Source organism: Ips typographus, linkage group LG13, assembly GCF_016097725.1.
Source record: "Ips typographus isolate SLU linkage group LG13, UJ_Ityp_2.0, whole genome shotgun sequence".
Lineage (NCBI taxonomy): Eukaryota > Metazoa > Arthropoda > Insecta > Coleoptera > Curculionidae > Ips > Ips typographus.
This window is the reverse complement of record NC_138434.1, coordinates 907,254-927,400: the sequence shown is the minus strand read 5'-3', so window position 1 is coordinate 927,400 and position 20,147 is coordinate 907,254. Positions and strand designations below refer to the sequence as shown.

The following is a 20,147-nucleotide window of genomic DNA, read 5'->3' as shown; positions in this document are numbered from 1 at the left end:
TTGATACCTATTTAATAACGCGTCAAGAAAGAAGATCACGTGATCACGTCACCCTAACCCGATTTAACTGTTTATTGTTTTGGTTTATTTTTTAATAAATAATGCTAATAATAGTTGCAAATATGAATTTAAGAAAATGCTGTGTACGTTTGCAATAATACTTCTCAAGTTTTGCCCTCAAAATATTTCTACCTCTGCCGTGAAATCGGCAAATTCGGAAAACATGGTTCACTTTGGCACTAAACTTGCAAAAACTGCCTTGTACTGCTGTGAAAATCTTATTATTGTAAGTAGTATATGATTTGAGTTTTACAAACTATTTTTTTTACGACTAATTGGAATTACTTACCAAATTTCACTCAATGTTTGAAACGTTTCTGTGTTTACATTTTCACTTTTCCGGCAGCCAAAGCTTGACCGGTGTCCCGGATTGTCACCGGGTGACAGCTGATTAACTTCGTCGTTTAGGTTGAGTTATTGAATTGATTTGAATCATTTTAAATTGTAAGTTTGTCATCATTTGCTTTATAATATAATAAAGTAGATGTTTTTATTCTTTAATTGAACACTAACTGAAACTTGAACGGCTTTTTCATTGCCTCAAAACATAAGTCAAAATGCAATGTTTTGATGCCAACTGTCGGTGCGTCGATCTTTGTCTGTTTCACGTATTGTCTCTCTTGCACTCACACACTGATTGAAAAGCCATGTTGCCAAAAGTAAAAAAAAGCACGTGACATCACATGTTTTGAATATTGGATTGAAGAAGTAAAATCAAAACTTAAAACTGGTTTAATGGTATAATTTGCTCGCACAATATAAGAATAACATTGAACAACACTGCAACAAACTATTTAAATCAAGTACTTGCGTCACCGTTTTCTTTCTTATCCTTATTACTGAAACAAAGTATTAAAGTATGTTGACCACCGCTGGACGCTCGTAGAACTTTTCGATCAGTCAGTTGTTTGCTTTTCACCTGAGTGGGTGCCCAATAGTCATCTTCTTCACCTAATCCTAGTTGTCCATTAGTACCCATTCCCCAGCCGTAGAGAGTACCTGCGAATTGTTGATACAGAACGAACACCCAGACAAATTAACTACAAACCTTCTGAAGACACTGCAAAAGATGTCGCCGATCCGCAAGCGACATTTTGAATGTCTTTGTTAGTTAAGCTAGTAATTTCTGTAAGAACTTTTGCGTCTTCACAGTTTTCACCTAAATTTAACCTTTAAATTTCACTGGGTATTGTAATTGAGTGAATACTAACCTAACCCCAGTCTACCGTACTCCTTACGTCCAATAGCGTAAACTTTACCGTCAGTAGTCAGGCCTAAAGTGTGGTGTTGTCCCCCTGATATGTGCTCCCACTGGTATTTAGAAAATTCCTGGCTTTTTCGTGGTAAAAATTCCGGTTCAGTTACCGACAATCCTGTTAAAGTGTCAAGAAAAAACTAGAGTTTTAGACATGGACTTTCAAATGTCAAATAATTACCTATTTGATTGAAATTATTAAGGCCACAAACGTACACGTCACTTTTGTTGGCCACTTTGGCGAACGTACCATACGTTGTCGCCCAGATATTGTCAAAGTGCAGCCGTAAACTGGGCTTTAAACTTATAAGAGCCGGTTTCACCAGTTTCTCTACAAGTTAACCTCACTTAACACACCAACATTAATTGACCAGAGAAAAACAAAAACTCTACCTATATTTCCCTTACCAATACCGTAACGTGACTCACGGTCACTGGATCTTTTGCTCGTGCGTCCCAACTGGCCCTGTTCAGCACAACCACATGTAAACACCTCCCCTAAATTGGTCAAGAAAACTATGTGGTCAGCCCCCGAGGCAATTTTCATTATTTTATGTTCAGTCATTATTTGATAAGGCAGTCTCTCGTTTCCATTAATAGACAAACCCATGTTACCATGGGAATCCTGTGAATAGAAATCATCACTATTTTTCTATGTCAACATAACCAACATACCCGAAAAGTTCCCCAAGCAAAGACGCGTCCATCTTCTAGTAAAGCAGCAGTGTGAGAATCACCAGCTGACACTTGAATCACTTTTCCAGGCAATTCCACCTCACCAGCATCGAATTCGGCATCTTCCTTGCCCTCGGTGACCCGTCCTAGCGCCCCCTCGTCGTTACAACCAAACGTCAGTACTTTACCTTCTTCTGTGAGGCAAACAGAGTGCATGCCCCCCGCAAAAATGTCCACAATTTCATGGCTTAAGCTGACTAGGGCCGGCCGCGATTTTTCTAGTACGTCGGGCCCCAAACCCAACTGGCCAACGTCACCAGCCCCGGTGACGAGAAGTACACCTTTTGAAGAAGTTTTCGGGCGTTTTACGTTATCCAAAGTAACTGAAATAGAATTGTTAGGTTAGCTGTTTGGCCAAAAAAAAAAGTTTACTTACATTTTAACCGTTTATGGGGGACAATCGTTGACGCGGTAGTCTTGCGTTTCAAACTCATGTTTATTTACTACTTTTCTGTGGTTTTTGCTTCTGAATAGTGGACTCAACTATTATGGCTTGTGATGTCTTGGAGGGAAAGAGAATACCAACGAAATTTGAGGTTAATGTTTCCGGTACGTTGACACGTCGCCGGCTGTGCTTACTGGCTTCCTATTGGACACTTTTAATTTTCTGTCCTTGTTTGACTAATAACTTGGCTGTCAACCGGCAAACGCATGCGTACTGTCATAACCGCGTGGGACGCGTCGCCGCCATTTTGTTATCACTTTCTTTTCATCCATGGTAGAGTAAAGTGTGTTTATAGTTTTCGTTCCGTGCAATTTCCCATTCGAAATGGGTTTCTAGTACCGTAAACGTTTGCACACGCAAGTGTGCCAGTAACTATATTCAATATGCTGTAAGTATTGTAATTGGCTTTATTTCTTTTCCAGTTGAATCCAGTCCTATAGCTTGGACGTTGCGTCAGCACCTTCCCAGAGTGGATTACATTATTGTTTGTTTTTTTTTTGCTGGTGACGTCAGTGGTACTTCCAATAGGGACCCATATGTTAATAGTTACCAGCATACAAATTGCCTTTTTGTGTCTTTCAAAACCACTTTCCCGCCATATTGTTCAAGGTTTCCTAAGCTGATATGTACCTTTATGGAATAACTAGGCCAAAAGTGTGAAAGGCGATTGACCTGTTGTTTAAAGACTTTCAACAGGTGTCTGTGGTCTTAAAACTGTAGAATTTGTAGTGTTTACATAATAACAGGAAGTAGAGTTCACTGGTCTTGACCTTGTTATCAGTTAGCTGCTAACCAAATTGTTCAAAAGCTATTTTACTCCAATTCTGTTCCTTTAGACAAATCCAGGCTAGTGATCATGAGGTCAGTCTGTCAAATTACGTCATTCTGACGTCTGATTTCAGTCTACTGGTTCCATAGAGCAAAAATTTGATAGTTATTACATATTGCTACTCTCACATTTTTTAAATAGGGAAATCTAACTAGAAATTAAACCATTTTTCTTCCTAAATTAACTTGTTTTAATGATTTTAAAAATTGATTTTCTTTATCTCTTGATAGGCTGGCTAATCACTAAACCTTCATAATCTCTTTTATTTGTTATCTTTTGGTCTACAAGCCAGTCAGTTAATCAACAACTGCACATACTTATTATCTCTGTAATCTTCCAGAATTACTTTATTTAAATAAAAAAAATTTATTCAGGCAGGTGCAATTTAAACATTATTTAATGCATTTTATTAATAATTTATGATTTTTGAATATTTTTTTTTTTTAGAGCCACAATGGCGCTTTTTTCGCTTGCCGCTGCAGTTTCGGCACCAAACGTTCACTTAAACGATCTTTCCTTCGAAAACTCGTACCCCAGCAACAATGCAGGACACATTGGACATGTCCCCTGTGTTGGTGTGGAAAAACGAGCCTGTGTCGCCCCTCAGTGAGGTAACCTCAAATTAAAATGCTACAGTGTCGTTTTTGGGGCCAACCGGTACATTATTTTCTAGGAGGCTTCACTATTGCTCGACGAAACCCTTTATCAATCTCTGCCCTTGGACGACATCAAATTCGAAAATGACTGTTTTGAGGATTGCGAGAACAAGGCGCAAGTCGCTTCGTATATCCTGGAAAGCTTGGAAAACTTGGTGGACTTGGATGAACTCATAAAATCAGGTAATTTTTGTTTTCCCCAAGTCAAATTGTGGGTTTTTAACTCCTTACAGTATGGCGCATTCACCAAGTGTCAAGAAATCTTAAGCAACTACTGTCTCCCACAAATATGCAACCAGCAATACAGTTCTAATTCTCCAATATCACGTCACCAATTTGGAGGTTTAAACTCCTGGAGGTTGCTATCTCCAAATTGAGATTCCTCCCGACGTGATATTGGAGAATTAGAACTGTATTCCTGGTTGCATATTTGTTTAGTGGTGCCATCTCACCCTGGTTACTTAAATTAATTTTCAGTTCCATTGCCACTGTCTATCCTTATCATTTAGTCCATGGTAATAGTAGATAAATGAAATGTACAGGGTTTCCTCTAATAGTTGCTTAAAACGGGCTTGCAGTTGAAAAAAAATTGTTTGTAATATTTTTTAAACAACTTTCACTAATTTTTTATTGAAGGTGTTACTAGTTACCTTTTTTGACAGTTTGGGTTAGGCTCAAAACGTAATTAATAGCAACCTTTATGTAGGTTTGTTTTTTTTTTTAAAGCAATTATCCTATTTGCTTTAGAAAAGATACTCTGGTTTGTGGATGTGCATCAAACATACGATTTTACACCTCTGGAACCGGTTAGCACCGGAATATCGGCTGTTTTCATAATAAAATTCCACTTGATCTGAACGCCATACATAATTTTGTTGAAACTGGCCGCCCCTGAGTTGTCAAGTTATGCAGAAACGCCTTTCAAACTTTGCAATTTATGCGGAATCTTTAATTAAGCTAACGTTGTTATTTTGTTTCTAAGTGGAATGTTGCTTGTAAACTACACAAATTTGTGTGCGTTATCAAAACTAAGGATTTTCCTATTATTTGTTTACTGGTTATTAACCCAATTCTTTGAAATCGAACTTCAGACTCTAGATTTATCAAAAAGTCAATTTAAGGCTTGGAAAAACGGAACACAAAGACGATGTTAATTGGTGACAGTGTCCTCGTTAGCTTTAACTATTTACGATTTAAAAAAATATATTATTCAATTTTTATCTGTATACATCCCTGACCCTTTGTCAGGGTGTTACCTTCAAAGTGAAGACAAACAAATTTGGTTCCACTATCAAAAACATATTTTTTTTATCATAACATAACCGTACCAAATTTTCTGTCAAGAAACCGTGTACTTTTAAACCGGGACAGTGATTTTTTGGGACAATTTTACAACCTTTGCCATTTACTAAACGAAACGACAGATTTTGATGCAGTTTGGACTGGATCATTGGGCTTAATTCGTGGGATTTTGGTTGATGGAAAAACTCTGACTTAAATGCACTGCCACTGTACTATACAGGAAAAGAAGTAGTCTCCAATTGATTAATAATTTGTTAACGAGGATTCCAAAAATGTGCTTAAAACAGTTATTTTCTCACTTCAAGTGGGTTTTACAGGCAATTTTGTCCCTGACTGTCTTTTCAAACTGAGTTTTTGGCAGTTCAAGTTTTACACCGCTTTTCTATGGGACTGTACCAAATTTTTTAGTGTTTTTTCAGGTTATTGGATAGGAAATTTAATGAGGATTCCAAAAATGTGCTTAAAACAGTTATTTTCTCACTCCAAGTGGGTTTTACAGGCGATTTTGTCCCTGACTGTCTTTTGAAACTAGGTTTCTGGCAGTTCAAAGTTTGACACCGTTTTTCTATGTGACTGTACCAAATTTTTTAGTGTTTTTTCAGGTTATTGGTTAGGAAATTTAATGAGGATTCCAAAAATGTGCTTAAAACAGTTATTTTCTCACTCCAAGTGGGTTTTACAGGCAATTTTGTCCCTGACTGTCTTTTCAAACTGAGTTTTTGGCAGTTCAAGTTTTACACCGCTTTTCTATGTGACTGTACCAAATTTTTTAGTGTTTTTTCAGGTTATTGGTTAGGAAATTTAATGAGGATTCCAAAAATGTGCTTAAAACAGTTATTTTCTCACTCCAAGTGGGTTTTACAGGCGATTTTGTCCCTGACTGTCTTTTGAAACTGGGTTTCTGGCAGTTCAAAGTTTGACACCGTTTTTCTATGTGACTGTACCAAATTTTTTAGTGTTTTTTCAGGTTATTGGTTAGGAAATTTAATGAGGATTCCAAAAATGTGCTTAAAACAGTTATTTTCTCACTCCAAGTGGGTTTTACAGGCAATTTTGTCCTTGACTGTCTTTTCAAATGGGGTTTCTGGCAGTTCAAAGTTTGACACCGTTTTTTTTTCTGACTTTAGCTGATTTTTTAGTATTTTTTAATATCATTGGATTGGAAATTTAATGAGGATTCCAAAAATGTGCTTAAAACAGTTATTTTCTCACTCCAAGTGGAGTATTCAGGCGATTTTGTCCCTGACTGTCTTTTCAAACTGGGTTTCTGGCAGTCAAACTTTGACACCGCTTTTCTATGTGAGTCTACCAATTTTTTTGTGTTTTTTTAGGTTATTGAATAGGAAATTTAACGAGGATTCCAAAAATGTGCTTAAAACGGTTATTTTCTCACTCCAAGTGGGGTTTACAGACGATTTTGCCCCTGACTGTCTTTTCAAATTGGGTTTCTGGCAGTTCAAAGTTTGACACGTTTTTTTTCTCTGACTTTAGCTGATTTTTTAGTATTTTTTAATATCATTGGATAGGAAATTTAATGAGGATTTCAAAAATGTGCTTAAAACAGTTATTTTCTCACTCCAAGTGAGTTTTACAGACAATTTTGTCCTTGACTGTCTTTTCAAATGGGGTTTCTGGCAGTCCAACATTGACACCGCTTTTCTATGTGACTCTACCAATTTTTTTGTGTTTTTTTTAGGTTATTGAATAGGAAAAATTATTTTGATAGTTGTTACGTGACTGTTTACGTAAATAGTGCACTAGTGTCACGTGGCAACTGTCTGATGTGTCAAAACTGTCAAACTTTGCTTTGAAGAGCTCAAACAGTCAAAATACCGTTTTTTTTTTGTGATTGCAGAGACATGACGTGTTTTACAGCTTCGTGGTAATTATTTTGATAGTTGTCACGTGACTGTTTAGGTAAATAGCGTTCTACCGTCTTGTGACAACTGTCTGATACGTCAAAACAGTCAAATAATGGTCTGTAAAGCTCAAATACTTTCTTGCAGTTGCGAGTGCATTAAAGCAAAAGTTTTTTACATCAGCCAAGCTCAATGGCGGTCCAAACCGCATTAAAATCAGTTGATTCGTTTCAGAATCCAAAAATCACTGTCCCGGTTTCGAAATGTGCGTCATTTTAATGTTGCTGGGCCAAAGACAATCAGTTTTGGTTCTGATTGCATTATTGTATTACTATCTGTGGCTGATAATTGTCATAATATCAATCTGACACCTACTCTAACCAAACTATCGATTACATTAGTGACAATTACTGGAGAATTGGTTAAACAAGCCCTTTTGAATGTAGGGGTTAACCACCGCGCGAATCAAACAATCCAAGTCAACACGGTTCTTATCTGCGATGCGGTACGGTCATGTGCGCACAAATCTGTTTAACAAGCGGTTTAGGGGGGGAAGGGAATAAGCAGTAGCGATTTCACAGGACTAGGACAGTAATAACCGACTAGTTTCTACAGCAGCTGTCGCTCGAGTCAGTCCACGTAATTTCGTCGCGATCCACGTGGTTTTTTTGCTCGCCAGTACCGTGAAGTTGGTGACAGTGAATTTGTTAAGGTCCCGATGTCATCCGGTGCCAATGTCTTTCCCCGTTTTCGCGCATAGTATGCCAGTCTGCTACCATTACACGTGGAACAGGGAAATCGTGTTCAACAGCCAGAAGTTGGTCAAAAGACGTTGAAGGCCTGCCTCCGCCCCCGCCAAAGCCACCCTTCACGCCGCCACTGCCTTGCATACCAATTAGTTTGTTAAGAATCAAAAAAGACATTGCCGTGCGTTTACCCACTGAATAATGGCTCTTATTTATGGTAGGTTGCCTATATTCTCCAATTGAGACGTTAATAGAGTTTAAATTGGTTAGCCTTGGCCCCTATTTAACATCCTCTGTTTAGTTCTGTATAAAACAATTTACATTCAGGTTTGTTTTCCTACCTGTTGAGGAACTGGTTTTCTCTCATTCATTTAAATGCGAGTAAGACAGTTTGCTATCTTTGTCCACTTACAATAAGTCTTTTATCGTTAGCTTTGAACCCGGGTCATCCAACATTTACTGTGGTATCTGTTGTCCTTTGAGTCTTTATTAATATTTTGTTTGGTAGCTAAACACGATAATACCAATTCCCTTAACCAGCACTTTTATATACCACTGTTGTCAAGTGTGATTATTTTTTTTAATTTGATATGGTTTGCTCATCTAGTTTAGTATCCAATCCAGTGTATGCAACGTTTCAATGGAATGTTAATGTGCAAAATGTCACTTTTGTTCATAGACATGTCAATGTTTTGGAGTGGACACTACCTGTATCTGGAAGTGTCAAACCCTAAAGGTGGTGTAACCTAACCTGAATTAATAACTGACATGGTAACAGGTTTTCCCAAACACCATGTTTTGTCTTAAAAGCAAACATCAAGCTCCAGTGATTTCAATCAGATGCGCTCTATTTAATTCTGTTATCCTTGGCTCCGTAAGCAAACAGGGTGTGTTTGTTCTTACACACCCCATTTAAATAGCTTCTAAACCACTTGTAAACCGACCTAGTAAAAAGCTTTCAGCCTGAATTCGGGAGATTGTAGCTCTGATTTGTGCTTTCACTCTTTAGGAATGTGGTTGCGTACGTTAATCAACCGTCCATGACAGTTTAGTGCAAGTAGTTTCATCCTGTTCTATCAAATATCGTTGAAAACAGTATAGTTTTGGACTAGACGTGCCAATTAAGGCCAGAAAAGCAGCAAATTTTGTAACAAATTCATTACAAACGTTTTTGTTCTAGATACAGGTGTGGTAAATCCAAAAGCGACCATAGGAAAACCGTGTAACTGACAGAGAAACGTAGATAATTGCATGCGCGGGAGAAAGACAGACAACGAAAAAAATATCAAGTAGGCCATATTTTTAGCGCGCTGTTGCCAGTATTCAATACCCTCGACAAACTTACTTACGGCGTTTGGCAACAGCGCACTGAAAATATGGCCTACTTGATATTTTTTTCGTTTTCTGTCTTTCTCCCGCGCATGCAATTACCTACGTTTCTCTGTCCGTTACACGGTTTTCCTATGGTCACTATGGATTTACCACACTGTATATGGATTATACATATAATTTTATATCAATATTAATTGCGCAGCCTGGTAACAACTATCGGACGACCCTGAAGTCCGAGTAAAAGAGAATTGCACTATTTTAATTTAAAAGTTGACTGATACTAGAGATAAATCTAACCTCACCTAGGTGATCTGGATTGCCTTGAAATTTGATATTTTTTTTGTGGAACCTTTCAAGCCTAATATGCTTTTATTATCCAATCAGTGACACAAAACAGGCCTAAATTGAGCACTTTTTTAAACAAAAGATTGCGTAAACGAGTCAATCAAATGCGTTGATGCCACGTCTAGAGAATAGTTCTTAAAACCATGGTATATCGGAAATAATTAACGAAATTTAGTTGGCAACACTGTGTGTCCAGTCGAGTTGTAGTAGAATAGTAGCCTTGAAACCTTTAACTAAACATCCTGTGGTTTATTATTAAACATTTTTCGTTGTAACTGTAACCTGGATTTTACTGTTATTAAATCAAAAAAAAATCTTGTTTACCATTCATTTTTAGATAATTTGGCAACAGTGTTGGGTTTAGTCAGTGAGAAACTTGAAAATTTTAAAAACTCAGTCAGAAACTTGCAAATTGACTGCAAATGTTGAAAACAAATTAAAAAACTTGAAAACTGGCTGAAAATGTTAAAAACGCAGTCAGAAACTTGGAAATTGACTGGAATTGTTAAAAACAAAGTAAAAAAACTTGAAAACTGGCTAAAAATGTTGAAAACAACGTTAAAATAAGAAAATTGGCTAAAAAGGTTCAAAAAAATAGTACAAAAACTTGAAAATTAGTATAGAATGTTGAAAACAAAGTCAAAAACATAATAATTGACTGGAAATGATGAAAAAACAGTCAGAAACTTGAAAATTGAGTGAAAATGTTAAAAACGCAGTCAGAAACTTGGAAATTGACTGCAATTGTTGAAAACAAAGTAAAAAACTTGAAAACTGGCTGAAAATGTTAAAAACAACGCTAAAACATGAAAATTGGCTTGGAAGTTTGAAAACAAAGTCAAAAACATGATAATTAACTGGAAATGATGAAAACACAGTCAGAAACTTGAAAATTTACTGAAAATGATGAAAACAAAGTCAAAAACATGATATTTGACTGGAAATGATGAAAACACACTCAGAAACTTGAAAATTGACTGAAAGTTTTAAAAACGCAGTCACAAACTTGGAAATTGACTGAATATGTTAAAAACAAAGTAAAAAACTTGAAAATTGGCTGAAAATGTTGAAAACAACGCTAAAACATGAAAATTGGCTTGGAAGGTTGAAAAAAACAGTAAAAAACTTGAAAATTGGTATAGAATGTTGAAAACAAAGTAAAAAACATGATAATAGAAGAAATTATGAAAACGCAGTCAGAAACTTGAAAATTGGCTGAAAATATTGATTAAACAGCTAATTATTGTAACGGATGTTGTAAAACAATAATTGTTATGGTCGTAGTTGGCTGTGGTTCTAGCATGAACGTAGGGCCGTTGATAAGTTCGTATATGGTTTGGATTGACAGCTGTCATATAATAATTGTTTGCAACGTTATCTAAGACATACGCTTTTTGTGACAATTGCCATCCACAGCTAACCTGATCATAACAATTATTGAACATCCGTTATTTAATGATACATTTTGCTGTTATTGTAATTAAGGTTGATTTTTGTTTGTACTAAGAAAGGTAAATCCCGTTAATTCAGTGATGCGTTTCAACCAAAAATTGACCTTAACTACTTAAAATCTTAATTTTTACTATCTTGACTAGGAATCACTTAGTTTCTGTTTGTAGAGATGTGACAGAGACTTGTTATGTAATATAATATTTAGTCTGGTTGTTGAAATGTAATAATAATTATTCAAAATGGTCCACAATTCCGCTACACAAGTCGACCGAACAAGGTGAACCACGCCCGCATACTTTCGCTTATACTACTGACACATTTAAATAATTAATTAACCTTTTTGTCCTTCCAGAACCGTCGTTTCTTGGATTGGACGACAAAATGCTTCCGCTACTCGAGGAAGTGGACCCTCCCTGTGGCGCTGTCGCGGTCCCGGTGGTGCTGAAGTCCGAGTACTTCAAACCCCCGGAGGAGAGTCCTTTCCTCATGATGAATGAGTTTGAAAAAGTTTACTTTGAACTGCACAACGGAGCCTTAACCCCACCACAAAGTCCACCAAGTGAACCACCGGTCATTACCACCCTTCTGGCATCGAGCCAGTACCAAAAAAACGCCGCTTACTCATCAACAGTACCTGACAAACCCGCCCAACAAGTACTCGCTTTCCCCCAAACTGTTTACACCTCCATTCCCACTCCTCAGCCGGATATAGCGCACGAATTGGCCGTTGTAGACGAATTGGTGCGCACCAGAGTGCAGGACATGCAATGGAGTTCCGGACCGTCGTCCCCTGAGAGTAGTAGCAGCAACGGCAGCAATTACGGAGATTGCTCGTCGTCCGAGGACCCGGAATGGGTACCGGAACCGGTCGAAAACTGTAACGCAACTTTCAGCGCGGTGCAGAAACCCCAAAAGAAACGAAACAAGCCGTACTCGCACAATCCGGACGACAAGAAGATTCGCAAAAAGGAACAGAACAAAAATGCCGCCACCAGGTATCGCATGAAAAAGAAGGCGGAAGTCGAAGTTATTTTAGGGGAAGAAAAACAATTGCAAGACAAACACGGCGAATTGAATGGGCAAATTACGGACCTGCAACGGGAAATCAAGTACTTAAAGGGGCTGATGCGCGATCTCTTTAAAGCCAAGGGCCTGATCAATTAACTTCCACAGCAATTCTTTCATTATTGATAAAGTGTTTCGTTTTAAGGAAAGATGTTTAAGTTTTTGCATATTTTAGTCGTAGGAACCGAAGTGGGTGCATCCGCTCTACTTTGCGGTTGCGCCGACTTTTTAATCAATTTAACAAGTTCATTATTATGGTAATTACTAATCAGACGCAGGTGGGACATTAGGTTAACGTAAATTTCGAGACGTAAGTACACGGCTTATTATTATAGCAAATCATTATACGGTTAATATAATTTTTCAGATGTTCCGGAGTTTTTTTTGCAAGATTTTTCCACCAAGTACATTCCTTTTGTTCCAATTTGTCCCAAACCAATCTGGGAATTAAGAAAAGTTTGACAGTCACATGACCATACTACTAGATTTGTTGTGAAATAAAGTCAGGTGACTACTGTACGTAATTGCTAAATCAACGCACGTGACCTCTATCTAATCTTCTGCGGCTAACTTCACTCGGTATCCGCCATATTGATTTTCTTTAATTTGTAAACATTGTTTTGCCGAAAGTGTAATTAAACAGAAATTGCAATAAAACCGCAATGTCCAACATCGTACTGGACGATTTCGATAAAATCTGCAGAATGTGCCTGAAACAGGACCCCATTTTGATAAACATTTTCTTTTCGGAAGTGTCTGAAATCATAGCAAGCACCACCAAAATTGAGGTAGAAAACTCCGGTTTTTTAGTACATTTTCCTTGGATTTACTACCGTATTTTAGTTGAAAGAGGGCGACCGTCTTCCCGAAACAATTTGCATGACCTGCATGGACAAATTTGTGGAGTTTTACCGGTTTAAACAACTCTGCGAAAACAGTGATGCTGTTCTGCATTCTGTGTTGATTCTACACCAACAAACCGATAGGGTAAGTTAGTAGAAGCTGTCTGGTTTGTAGTACAGTTTTGGACGCTAGGTTGAAGAACTGCACAACTACCACAAAATTCCTTGTAGTAGTTTTATGGAAGAAAACAATGAAACTATCCAGATTGAGGGTAATGATGTAGTAGAAGAAGTGACTCAACTAACAAATGATTTGGCTAATAGTGAATGTGGGTTATGTCGGCTTAAGGTTACAGATTTAAATGCGCATATAGAAGAGTACCATCCGGCAACTGGAGGGCATTACTGTGTTTTATGCTCAAAGGAGCAAAGTTCCACTTATGGTACTAGCAAACAGTTAATTGCCCACCTAAAATATCACAAGTAAGTGGAAATTGCTTAAATGCTTGTAAAGTGAGTTATTATTGGTGTTTAGAAAACCACCAAAATTCCAATGCGAACACTGCAAAAAATGGTTTAAACACGCGCACCAAAGAAAAATCCACGTGCGCACGCACACTGGCGAACGTCCCGCCATCTGTCCAGTGTGCGACAAAACGTTTGCGGACCCCCGCTATTTGGGAACGCACCTCAAATCGCACGCGCCCATCAAAACCAACCAGTGCCCCGTCTGTCAGAAAACGTTTGCGCTCAAATCGACTTTGACCGTTCACTTGAAGGCGCACAGCGACGTGAGAGCTCACATGTGCTCCAAATGCGGTAAAACGTTCAAACACAATCACAATTTGAAAATTCACATGCGTTTACACACCGGCGAGAAACCGTACAATTGTCGATTGTGTTTTAACTCGTTTATATCCGCTTCGGTGTTGTCAGCTCATATGCTCACTCATACTGATGAAAAAAGGTGAGTAAGCCATGCACGTCATCAGTGAGTTTGACGTTTTGAAAATGCTTAGCGATTAGTAGCGCGCTCTCTTTCCTACACACTCACAGTTCTGATACGTGTGTGCGTTGTTGCCAGATTGCTGGTTGACCATTTGCTGTTTTTAAGTAAACAAAAATTTCTAAACATCTGGCAACGCGATGCGTTAAACGTCAATGACATGTAAACACCCAAAATTGTTTTAGGTTTTCCTGTTCGGTTTGTCGTAAAAGTTTCAAAAGATCCGGCGACCTAAACATTCACATGAGATGTCACACGGGGGAGAAACCTTATACGTGCACCTTGTGCGGTAACAAATACAGGATGGCCTCGCATTTAAGGGAACACCTGAAAACGCACAGTGGTAAGACCGACAGGGTTGTCCAGAAAGTTTCAGACACATGGCGCTTTGTAGGCGAGAAGAACTACGTGTGCGAAATATGTTCGAAGGCGTTTTACAACGGGAAAGCGTTAAGGGTGCACAAAGTGTCCCACGGCGGGCAAAAAACGTTCCATTGCAACGAGTGTCAGCGCAGTTTCGTGCATAACACGTCTCTGTACGCGCATCAAAGAAAATTCCATAGATTACCCAAGACTGAATAGTTGTATAGTTTCCCAGGTTGGTGTTTGTGCTTGAGTTTTAAGATAATGCAAGGAGACGCAAACGAGCTGAAATTAGTGTCGGCTTCGTTCGTTTTCGACACTTTATGGAGCAACCAGAGTGTGACCTCACAATGACGTAGTTTGACAAAACCGTAACTTAACCAACTGTCAAATTACGTCATCCTGACGTCACATTCGCGTTGTTTGCACCATAAAGGATAAGAACAAACTGTATCTATATTATTATATAGTTTTCTTGACAGTTGAAATAATTACCGAACGCACTCTCAGTTTGACGTCACTAGAGTATAATAATCTATAGTAAAACTCAAAGTAATGACATGTTTACCCACTTTTGATTGTTACTATTTGTGACGTAACTAGGGTATAATAATCTATAGTAAAACTCAAAGTAATGACACTTTTGTTTGTTGCTATGGCTTTATGACGTATTACTTTGATTTGTCCCCCTTCTTTTGGTTAATTCCCATGTTACAACAAATACTTAGTGAATGTGGGTTGATATGATGGATAGTTGGTTTCGTTCATTCTGAAGCTCAAATTTTCATTAATGACAGATAGAGTGTAGTACGTTTTTTCGCCGTAAGATTGCGGATGGAACGGTCCTGCTACCGTCAGTTTGTCCGGTTTGGTTTTCACTTTAGCGTTGTATTTGTCCACGCCGTGTTCCGGGTATTTGTCGAAACATCCAGCCTTGCAACCCGCCGGCTAGAATAACCGTACTGGAAGAATTTTAGCATTTTTTTAGTGAATACTCACATCTTTGCCTGGCCCTGTAGGAATGAACTTGCCGGGTGGTAAAGGCGGTACAACCTTCTCTTTAGGTGGGGCGTAAGTAGGTCCCGGCTTGAATTTGTCAGGGTTTTTGAAGGGGTTGACTTCAAAGTACTCTTTAGGGCGCGTTCCCACCACCATAGGTCCGTTCAACCTTTTACCGTACTCTTTAAATTTGGGTTTCACCCCGTACTTTTCAACAGTATGAGCCGGATAGGGATTGAGACAAATATCCACATAACCAGGACCTCCCGCTTTAGCAGGACCGGTTATAGGGTTTTTTCCTTCAATTTTCAGTTTAGGGCGTGGTCTTAATTTGTTGCTGAAAGCATCCACGTGCCCTTCAAAGGTACCGTACCAGTCGCCTGGTGTGCTGTGCTTTTTAGGGTTCGATGGTGGGATAAAGGGTCGTTCTGACACGTTTTTAAGGGGGGGTTTTCTTAAAAAATACCTTTTACTAGAAATATGTTGAAACTAATTAAGACACTCACGGTTTACGTCCTCGACCCTTAATGGCCTCTCCAGTAAAAAGACGTTTGAACTCTTTATCGAAATAGCAGTCTTGCCAGTCACATTTTACTTTAGGCCCTCCCGCCAAAAGGTTTTTGCCCTTTTCCAGCCTTAGTCCTGAAAACTACAAGTAGTGCAAAAGGTTTATGGCTGAAGGTGGGTAATGTACGTCCAAAAGGGGAGACGTAGCCCTTGCCGTTCATGTAGGGCATTTCAGTGAACAGACCCAGACGTTCAATATCAGGTTTTCCATATTTGTTACCCCAATCTGGGGCTGTTTTCCCCATATTTTAAGTTTTCAGTAAAATTAACGTCTCATTTGATAAATTGTTAACAACCTAACCTAAATCAGTCAAATATTGTGTGTTTGACAACTGACACATTTGCGTTTCTCTGTCGCGTTTAATGGATGCAACAAAGACGACAAGCTTCCGTTAGTAGGCAACCAACTATACACTCAACAGTTATGCACAGTATACCAGGGTGTGTTTATAAGTTCAACTGTCCTGGATGCAATTTTAAAGCAACTTTTTACGGAAACAAGGTTTTTAACTTGTTGAAGTTGGTATAATAAACAAAAATACTTTTTTTTCAATATTTTGATTGTGTGTGTGTGTGTAAGGGGAATTGAGAGCGGGGTGTTACGTCACTGCGGAGCCAGTATCGATCCAGTCTGGACCGCGTGTACATCCAGAATCCCGCAGGCACACGAAAACGTATAAGAGTGATTAAACCTGGAAAAAATTGGGCCAAATTCGTGGTTTTGCTATGCGGTGCCCTTACGGTGGATAGTGGGTTCGGTTTGGTGCGTGGTTCGTCCAACTACTGCGGTCGGTTTATTAGATGCGGTCCTGGTAACAAGGTGAGTGTTTTGTTTTTCCTGAAGGTTGAGTTTGTTTTCTTGGCTGTTTTTAAAAACGTTGTCAAAACTAAACTAAATTAGGTGGTGGAATGGGGTGGAGGGTTTCAGGGGGGCCCGCGGGGGGCAGATAGCGCTGCGGGACCCCCGGCTCCAGCATGCGGCGCCCTAAAGAATGAAGAAGCAAAACGTCCGCACCCTCTCTCTGATCGTGTGCACCTTCACTTATCTGCTCACGGGAGCGGCCTTCTTCGACACCTTAGAGTCGGAGACTGAGAGTAAACGAAAAATCGTGCTTCAAGGTATTCCTTCCTTCTTCGCCTCTTTGTGTTAATCTACACCACAATTTCAACAGAAATTCAAGTAATAATTAGACGTAAGTACAACATAAGTGACGAAGATTTCCGGATCATGGAAACGGTGGTAATGAAATCCGAACCCCACCGAGCCGGTCAACAATGGAAGTTTACTGGGGCTTTCTACTACGCCACCACAGTGTTAACCACCATAGGGTGAGAAAATTTACCCGCTTTCGCAATGACTGTACCGATGAGTTTTCCAGGTATGGACATTCCACTCCCAGCACGGTGTCCGGTAAACTCTTCACCATGATGTACGCCATGATTGGAATCCCACTGGGTCTGGTCATGTTCCAGAGTATCGGCGAGAGAGTGAACAAGCTGAGCAGGTGACCGATTGCACTTAAAGCGTATAACAAGCGACACGTGTCACGTGACTTTACAGCGTCATTATCAGATCGGTCAGGTCGTCGTTGCATTGCAAACAAACGACCGCGTCCGAATTGGACTTGATCTGCGTGGTTACGTTTCTCTCGTCCCTCACGATTTTGGGGGGCGCTGCCGCCTTCTCTCGTTACGAAGGATGGAGCTACTTTGACTCGGTCTATTACTGTTTTATCACGCTCACCACTATTGGTTTCGGCGATATGGTAATAAAATATGGTCTATGGTCTATCTCAGGGCTAGCTAATTGTCGTTCCTTGTCTATTAGTTGTGAACTGCTGTCCGCAAACGTCATTTAAAATTCATAATTATGGTTGTTTGACGTTTTGTTGACAGTTTCTTTTCTAGTTAAAAAGCCCTTCTCTCAGTTCCCTTAAGGGTGCAGGGGGATAAACCTAACCTAACCTAACCATTCGGGGAAATTCAGAGTTGGCGCTGTCCGCAAACGTCATTTAAAATTAATAATTTAGGCCGTTTGTCCGTTGCAACTTAAATTTGTCTTTTCGGTTATTATTTTGTGTGAATTGTATTTGGGTTTTTTCATATTTTCGGTAACCGAAAAAGCCTAAACAAGTCAGTGTGGCTAATACATGTTTCATGTGACAGAAAGTTTGCCGCTTACCTTGCAGGTTTACCATCAAGAAAATAACACACACACCCACTCCAGAATCACTACCAACACCTTGCACAATTCAAATAAAGTAATTTTACGAGTAACTAACCGCACTGATTTAATTTTTCCGCTCTTGTTTATGCTTTTTTCCAAACTTAACCTCACTCTTGTCAAATCGGTAAACAACTGAACTGTCAACGTCAGTTGTCAATCAATGTGTTTCTGTCCTTTGCTATCATTACAAACTGATGCCATGTTGCCGAATCGTTCTGCTAGTCCTGGGATAGACTTTAGTCGATCACGTGACGTTTGAACTGACTGGACGGTTACTCTATAGGTGGCGTTGCAAAAAGACAACGCTTTGAGCCAAAAACCGGAGTATGTGATGTTTTCGCTGATTTTTATTCTGTTCGGTTTGGCCATTGTTGCCGCCTCTTTGAATCTGCTAGTGTTACGGTTCGTTACTATGAACACGGAGGATGAGAGGAGGGACGAGGCTCAAGCCATTCAGGTTATACAAGTTTGTTGATTGCAAGAAAAATTAAACAAAAAAACATTTTTATAGGCTTTGGCGGGGGCGGTAAGACTGGACGGGGACGTGATCACGGCGAACGGTTCCATTCTAAGCGGTCAATTAGGACTTCACTGTACAGAAACGACATCCGTAGACATTGACGATACCTCAGTGTGTTCCTGTCCGTGCGGCTGTATACCAACGAACAGTAGACATAGGTAAGTCGACGCGTACGCAATTTGTGCAAAAAACGTGTAAATGATAATCGCAAGATTTACGGTAAGGAGATCGCCCACCCAAATCACGCATTTGCTGCCCGTGTTGCCCATGCACGAGCTCCATCTACCGCAAGGACCGGTACCACCACCGCCGGCCATCTGTCCCAATCACAGAGCCTCGATTTGATTGGGCCCTGTCAATGTGATATTTATAGGTTATCTGTCACTGGTTTTTAACGAATTATAAATAATGTAAAATAAATCATACTTTTTTAGGTTATGGTGTCGGTAAGTTTAGACTGAAAAATCAGCACAGTGTGATTTGCATCAACTGTCATTTCTTACACACCGTTGCCAAACTGAACTATATTATAGTTAAGCCATCAATCATTCTTATGATAATAAATTCCGGTAAAAGCCACTTTTCTGCTGCTTAGGCTCAAAAAAATGTTTCGACTGATTATTAGGCGCCGTTTTGCCTTTTTTGATGTGTTATTCCAGAGTTTTTGTTCAAATGTATTATACACACAGTTCTGCTGGCAATATATAACTTACTCGAATATTTAACGTTTATTTACTCATAAATGTATCAGAAAAATTGCCAACTTTTGTATATATAAACACTCTCTGTATAGTGGTAGTTACGTCACCTCTCCAAATGATGACGTAACGTTCGTTTCGAAATGTCAGAGTGACATTCAATCCCACGAACGCAAATTTTACTCAGACTCCAGGGTGCGTATTCTTGGAGTTAACAAAACAGAATGTCACATTAAAACTTTCAAGAATTAGTGCCCAGGGATTTTTTAACATTTATATAGTCTTTGAAAATCTTTGGTGTATAAGTAAAACTTTTTCAATTTTAATCGCCCTGTATAAGTAGTTCTCTTTTTAGGTTAGGTTTTGAAACATTTTTAACTCTTATTACGATAAGCAACCAAATGTGTTAACCATTTGCTAAAATGCCCCGCAATGGTCGTTACTTATTAGCATAGTGTAAGTAAGGCAAACCGAATTTATTTTTCCTTTCGTTCTAAATGTGGCAACGCTGTAGCAAATTGTTTTTACGTAACAGTTTGAACCAATCCAATTCATCCAACTAGGTATGTAATAGTATATTGTAGCTCTAAAGCCTAAAGGCCACAAGACCAAGCGTTTTTTACCACTGTTAGCTAAAAAAGTGTTATACTTACCTAAAAATCATTATAATTGAAATGTCACACGTTAATTATTGTTACTTTTTTAAAATTTTATTAACCAGTTTGATGTATTATCGCCTACACCCATATTAATGTTTGCCAAGAATAATCAATGACTTATATAATAAATAATTTTATAATTCTTGGAACTTGCTCGTTTTCTTGACAGGACAAAAACACAGTCA

The 20,147-nt window shown here is 38.9% G+C and overlaps 5 protein-coding genes across 9 annotated transcripts; 3 read left to right on the top strand and 2 right to left on the bottom strand.

Moving 5' to 3' along the window:
* Positions 1-787: 787 nt before the first annotated feature.
* Rcc1 (Regulator of chromosome condensation 1) lies at positions 788-2,625 on the bottom strand. 2 transcript variants are annotated; one of them, XM_081992057.1, is made up of 7 exons: positions 2,427-2,625; positions 1,991-2,373; positions 1,724-1,940; positions 1,497-1,646; positions 1,272-1,433; positions 1,109-1,219; positions 788-1,059 (listed from the first exon to the last, which is right to left on the bottom strand). In XM_081992057.1, exons 1-7 carry the CDS (start codon positions 2,482-2,484, stop codon positions 860-862), a joined length of 1,281 nt encoding a protein of 426 aa, XP_081848183.1. In that variant the 5' UTR covers positions 2,485-2,625; the 3' UTR covers positions 788-859. The 2 variants fall into 2 exon arrangements, with proteins under 2 accessions (XP_081848183.1, XP_081848182.1); XM_081992056.1 differs by having other exon boundaries at positions 1,709-1,940; positions 2,427-2,623.
* A 103-nt stretch (positions 2,626-2,728) lies between these two features.
* On the top strand, positions 2,729-12,451 carry crc (bZIP transcription factor crc). Its single transcript, XM_081992064.1, has 4 exons — positions 2,729-2,883; positions 3,772-3,935; positions 3,998-4,163; positions 11,369-12,451. The coding sequence occupies exons 2-4, from the start codon at positions 3,867-3,869 to the stop codon at positions 12,178-12,180; spliced, it is 1,047 nt and encodes a 348-aa protein (XP_081848190.1). The 5' UTR covers positions 2,729-2,883; positions 3,772-3,866; the 3' UTR covers positions 12,181-12,451.
* Positions 12,452-12,518: 67 nt separating this feature from the next.
* On the top strand, positions 12,519-14,959 carry LOC145737381 (uncharacterized). The gene is made up of 6 exons (XM_081992051.1): positions 12,519-12,869; positions 12,925-13,068; positions 13,117-13,406; positions 13,459-13,890; positions 14,115-14,272; positions 14,324-14,959. Exons 1-6 carry the CDS (start codon positions 12,744-12,746, stop codon positions 14,509-14,511), a joined length of 1,338 nt encoding a protein of 445 aa, XP_081848177.1. The 5' UTR covers positions 12,519-12,743; the 3' UTR covers positions 14,512-14,959.
* On the bottom strand, positions 14,934-18,180 carry LOC145737392 (cilia-and flagella-associated protein 96-like). 2 transcript variants are annotated; one of them, XM_081992069.1, is made up of 4 exons: positions 18,041-18,180; positions 15,798-15,933; positions 15,292-15,745; positions 14,934-15,240 (listed from the first exon to the last, which is right to left on the bottom strand). In XM_081992069.1, exons 1-4 carry the CDS (start codon positions 18,054-18,056, stop codon positions 15,004-15,006), a joined length of 843 nt encoding a protein of 280 aa, XP_081848195.1. In that variant the 5' UTR covers positions 18,057-18,180; the 3' UTR covers positions 14,934-15,003. The 2 variants fall into 2 exon arrangements, with proteins under 2 accessions (XP_081848195.1, XP_081848194.1); XM_081992068.1 differs by lacking the exon at positions 18,041-18,180 and adding an exon at positions 15,986-16,128.
* Task6 (TWIK-related acid-sensitive K[+] channel 6) lies at positions 16,140-20,111 on the top strand. 3 transcript variants are annotated; one of them, XM_081992063.1, is made up of 7 exons: positions 16,140-16,977; positions 17,031-17,187; positions 17,238-17,363; positions 17,420-17,624; positions 18,369-18,542; positions 18,597-18,763; positions 18,833-20,111. In XM_081992063.1, the coding sequence occupies exons 1-7, from the start codon at positions 16,851-16,853 to the stop codon at positions 18,948-18,950; spliced, it is 1,074 nt and encodes a 357-aa protein (XP_081848189.1). In that variant the 5' UTR covers positions 16,140-16,850; the 3' UTR covers positions 18,951-20,111. The 3 variants fall into 3 exon arrangements, with proteins under 3 accessions (XP_081848189.1, XP_081848188.1, XP_081848187.1); XM_081992062.1 differs by having other exon boundaries at positions 18,830-20,111; XM_081992061.1 differs by having other exon boundaries at positions 18,818-20,111.
* The last annotated feature ends 36 nt before the right edge of the window (positions 20,112-20,147 follow it).

What these genes read in the sequence shown, in the direction of transcription:
- LOC145737381 (XM_081992051.1), top strand. Translation starts at nt 12,744, where the DNA reads ATGTCCAACATCGTACTGGACGATTTCGATAAAATCTGCAGAATGTGC. An exon ending in TACACCAACAAACCGATAGG is followed by an intron (nt 13,069 to 13,116) that starts GTAAGTTAGTAG and finishes TTTGGACGCTAG; the next exon opens with GTTGAAGAACTGCACAACTA. An exon ending in ACACCTGAAAACGCACAGTG is followed by an intron (nt 14,273 to 14,323) that starts GTAAGACCGACA and finishes GGCGCTTTGTAG; the next exon opens with GCGAGAAGAACTACGTGTGC.
- Rcc1 (XM_081992056.1), bottom strand. Translation starts at nt 2,484, where the DNA reads ATGAGTTTGAAACGCAAGACTACCGCGTCAACGATTGTCCCCCATAAA. An exon ending in TATTGGTAAGGGAAATATAG is followed by an intron (nt 1,647 to 1,708) that starts GTAGAGTTTTTG and finishes GTTAACTTGTAG; the next exon opens with AGAAACTGGTGAAACCGGCT. An exon ending in TAATAATTTCAATCAAATAG is followed by an intron (nt 1,434 to 1,496) that starts GTAATTATTTGA and finishes ACACTTTAACAG; the next exon opens with GATTGTCGGTAACTGAACCG.
- crc (XM_081992064.1), top strand. Translation starts at nt 3,867, where the DNA reads ATGCAGGACACATTGGACATGTCCCCTGTGTTGGTGTGGAAAAACGAG. An exon ending in CTGTGTCGCCCCTCAGTGAG is followed by an intron (nt 3,936 to 3,997) that starts GTAACCTCAAAT and finishes ATTATTTTCTAG; the next exon opens with GAGGCTTCACTATTGCTCGA. An exon ending in GGATGAACTCATAAAATCAG is followed by an intron (nt 4,164 to 11,368) that starts GTAATTTTTGTT and finishes TTGTCCTTCCAG; the next exon opens with AACCGTCGTTTCTTGGATTG.
- Task6 (XM_081992061.1), top strand. Translation starts at nt 16,851, where the DNA reads ATGAAGAAGCAAAACGTCCGCACCCTCTCTCTGATCGTGTGCACCTTC. An exon ending in AGAGTGAACAAGCTGAGCAG is followed by an intron (nt 17,364 to 17,419) that starts GTGACCGATTGC and finishes GTGACTTTACAG; the next exon opens with CGTCATTATCAGATCGGTCA. An exon ending in CCAACGAACAGTAGACATAG is followed by an intron (nt 18,764 to 18,817) that starts GTAAGTCGACGC and finishes GATAATCGCAAG; the next exon opens with ATTTACGGTAAGGAGATCGC.
- LOC145737392 (XM_081992068.1), bottom strand. Translation starts at nt 16,103, where the DNA reads ATGGGGAAAACAGCCCCAGATTGGGGTAACAAATATGGAAAACCTGAT. An exon ending in CTACGTCTCCCCTTTTGGAC is followed by an intron (nt 15,934 to 15,985) that starts GTACATTACCCA and finishes TGTAGTTTTCAG; the next exon opens with GACTAAGGCTGGAAAAGGGC. An exon ending in AAGGGTCGAGGACGTAAACC is followed by an intron (nt 15,746 to 15,797) that starts GTGAGTGTCTTA and finishes GTATTTTTTAAG; the next exon opens with AAAACCCCCCCTTAAAAACG.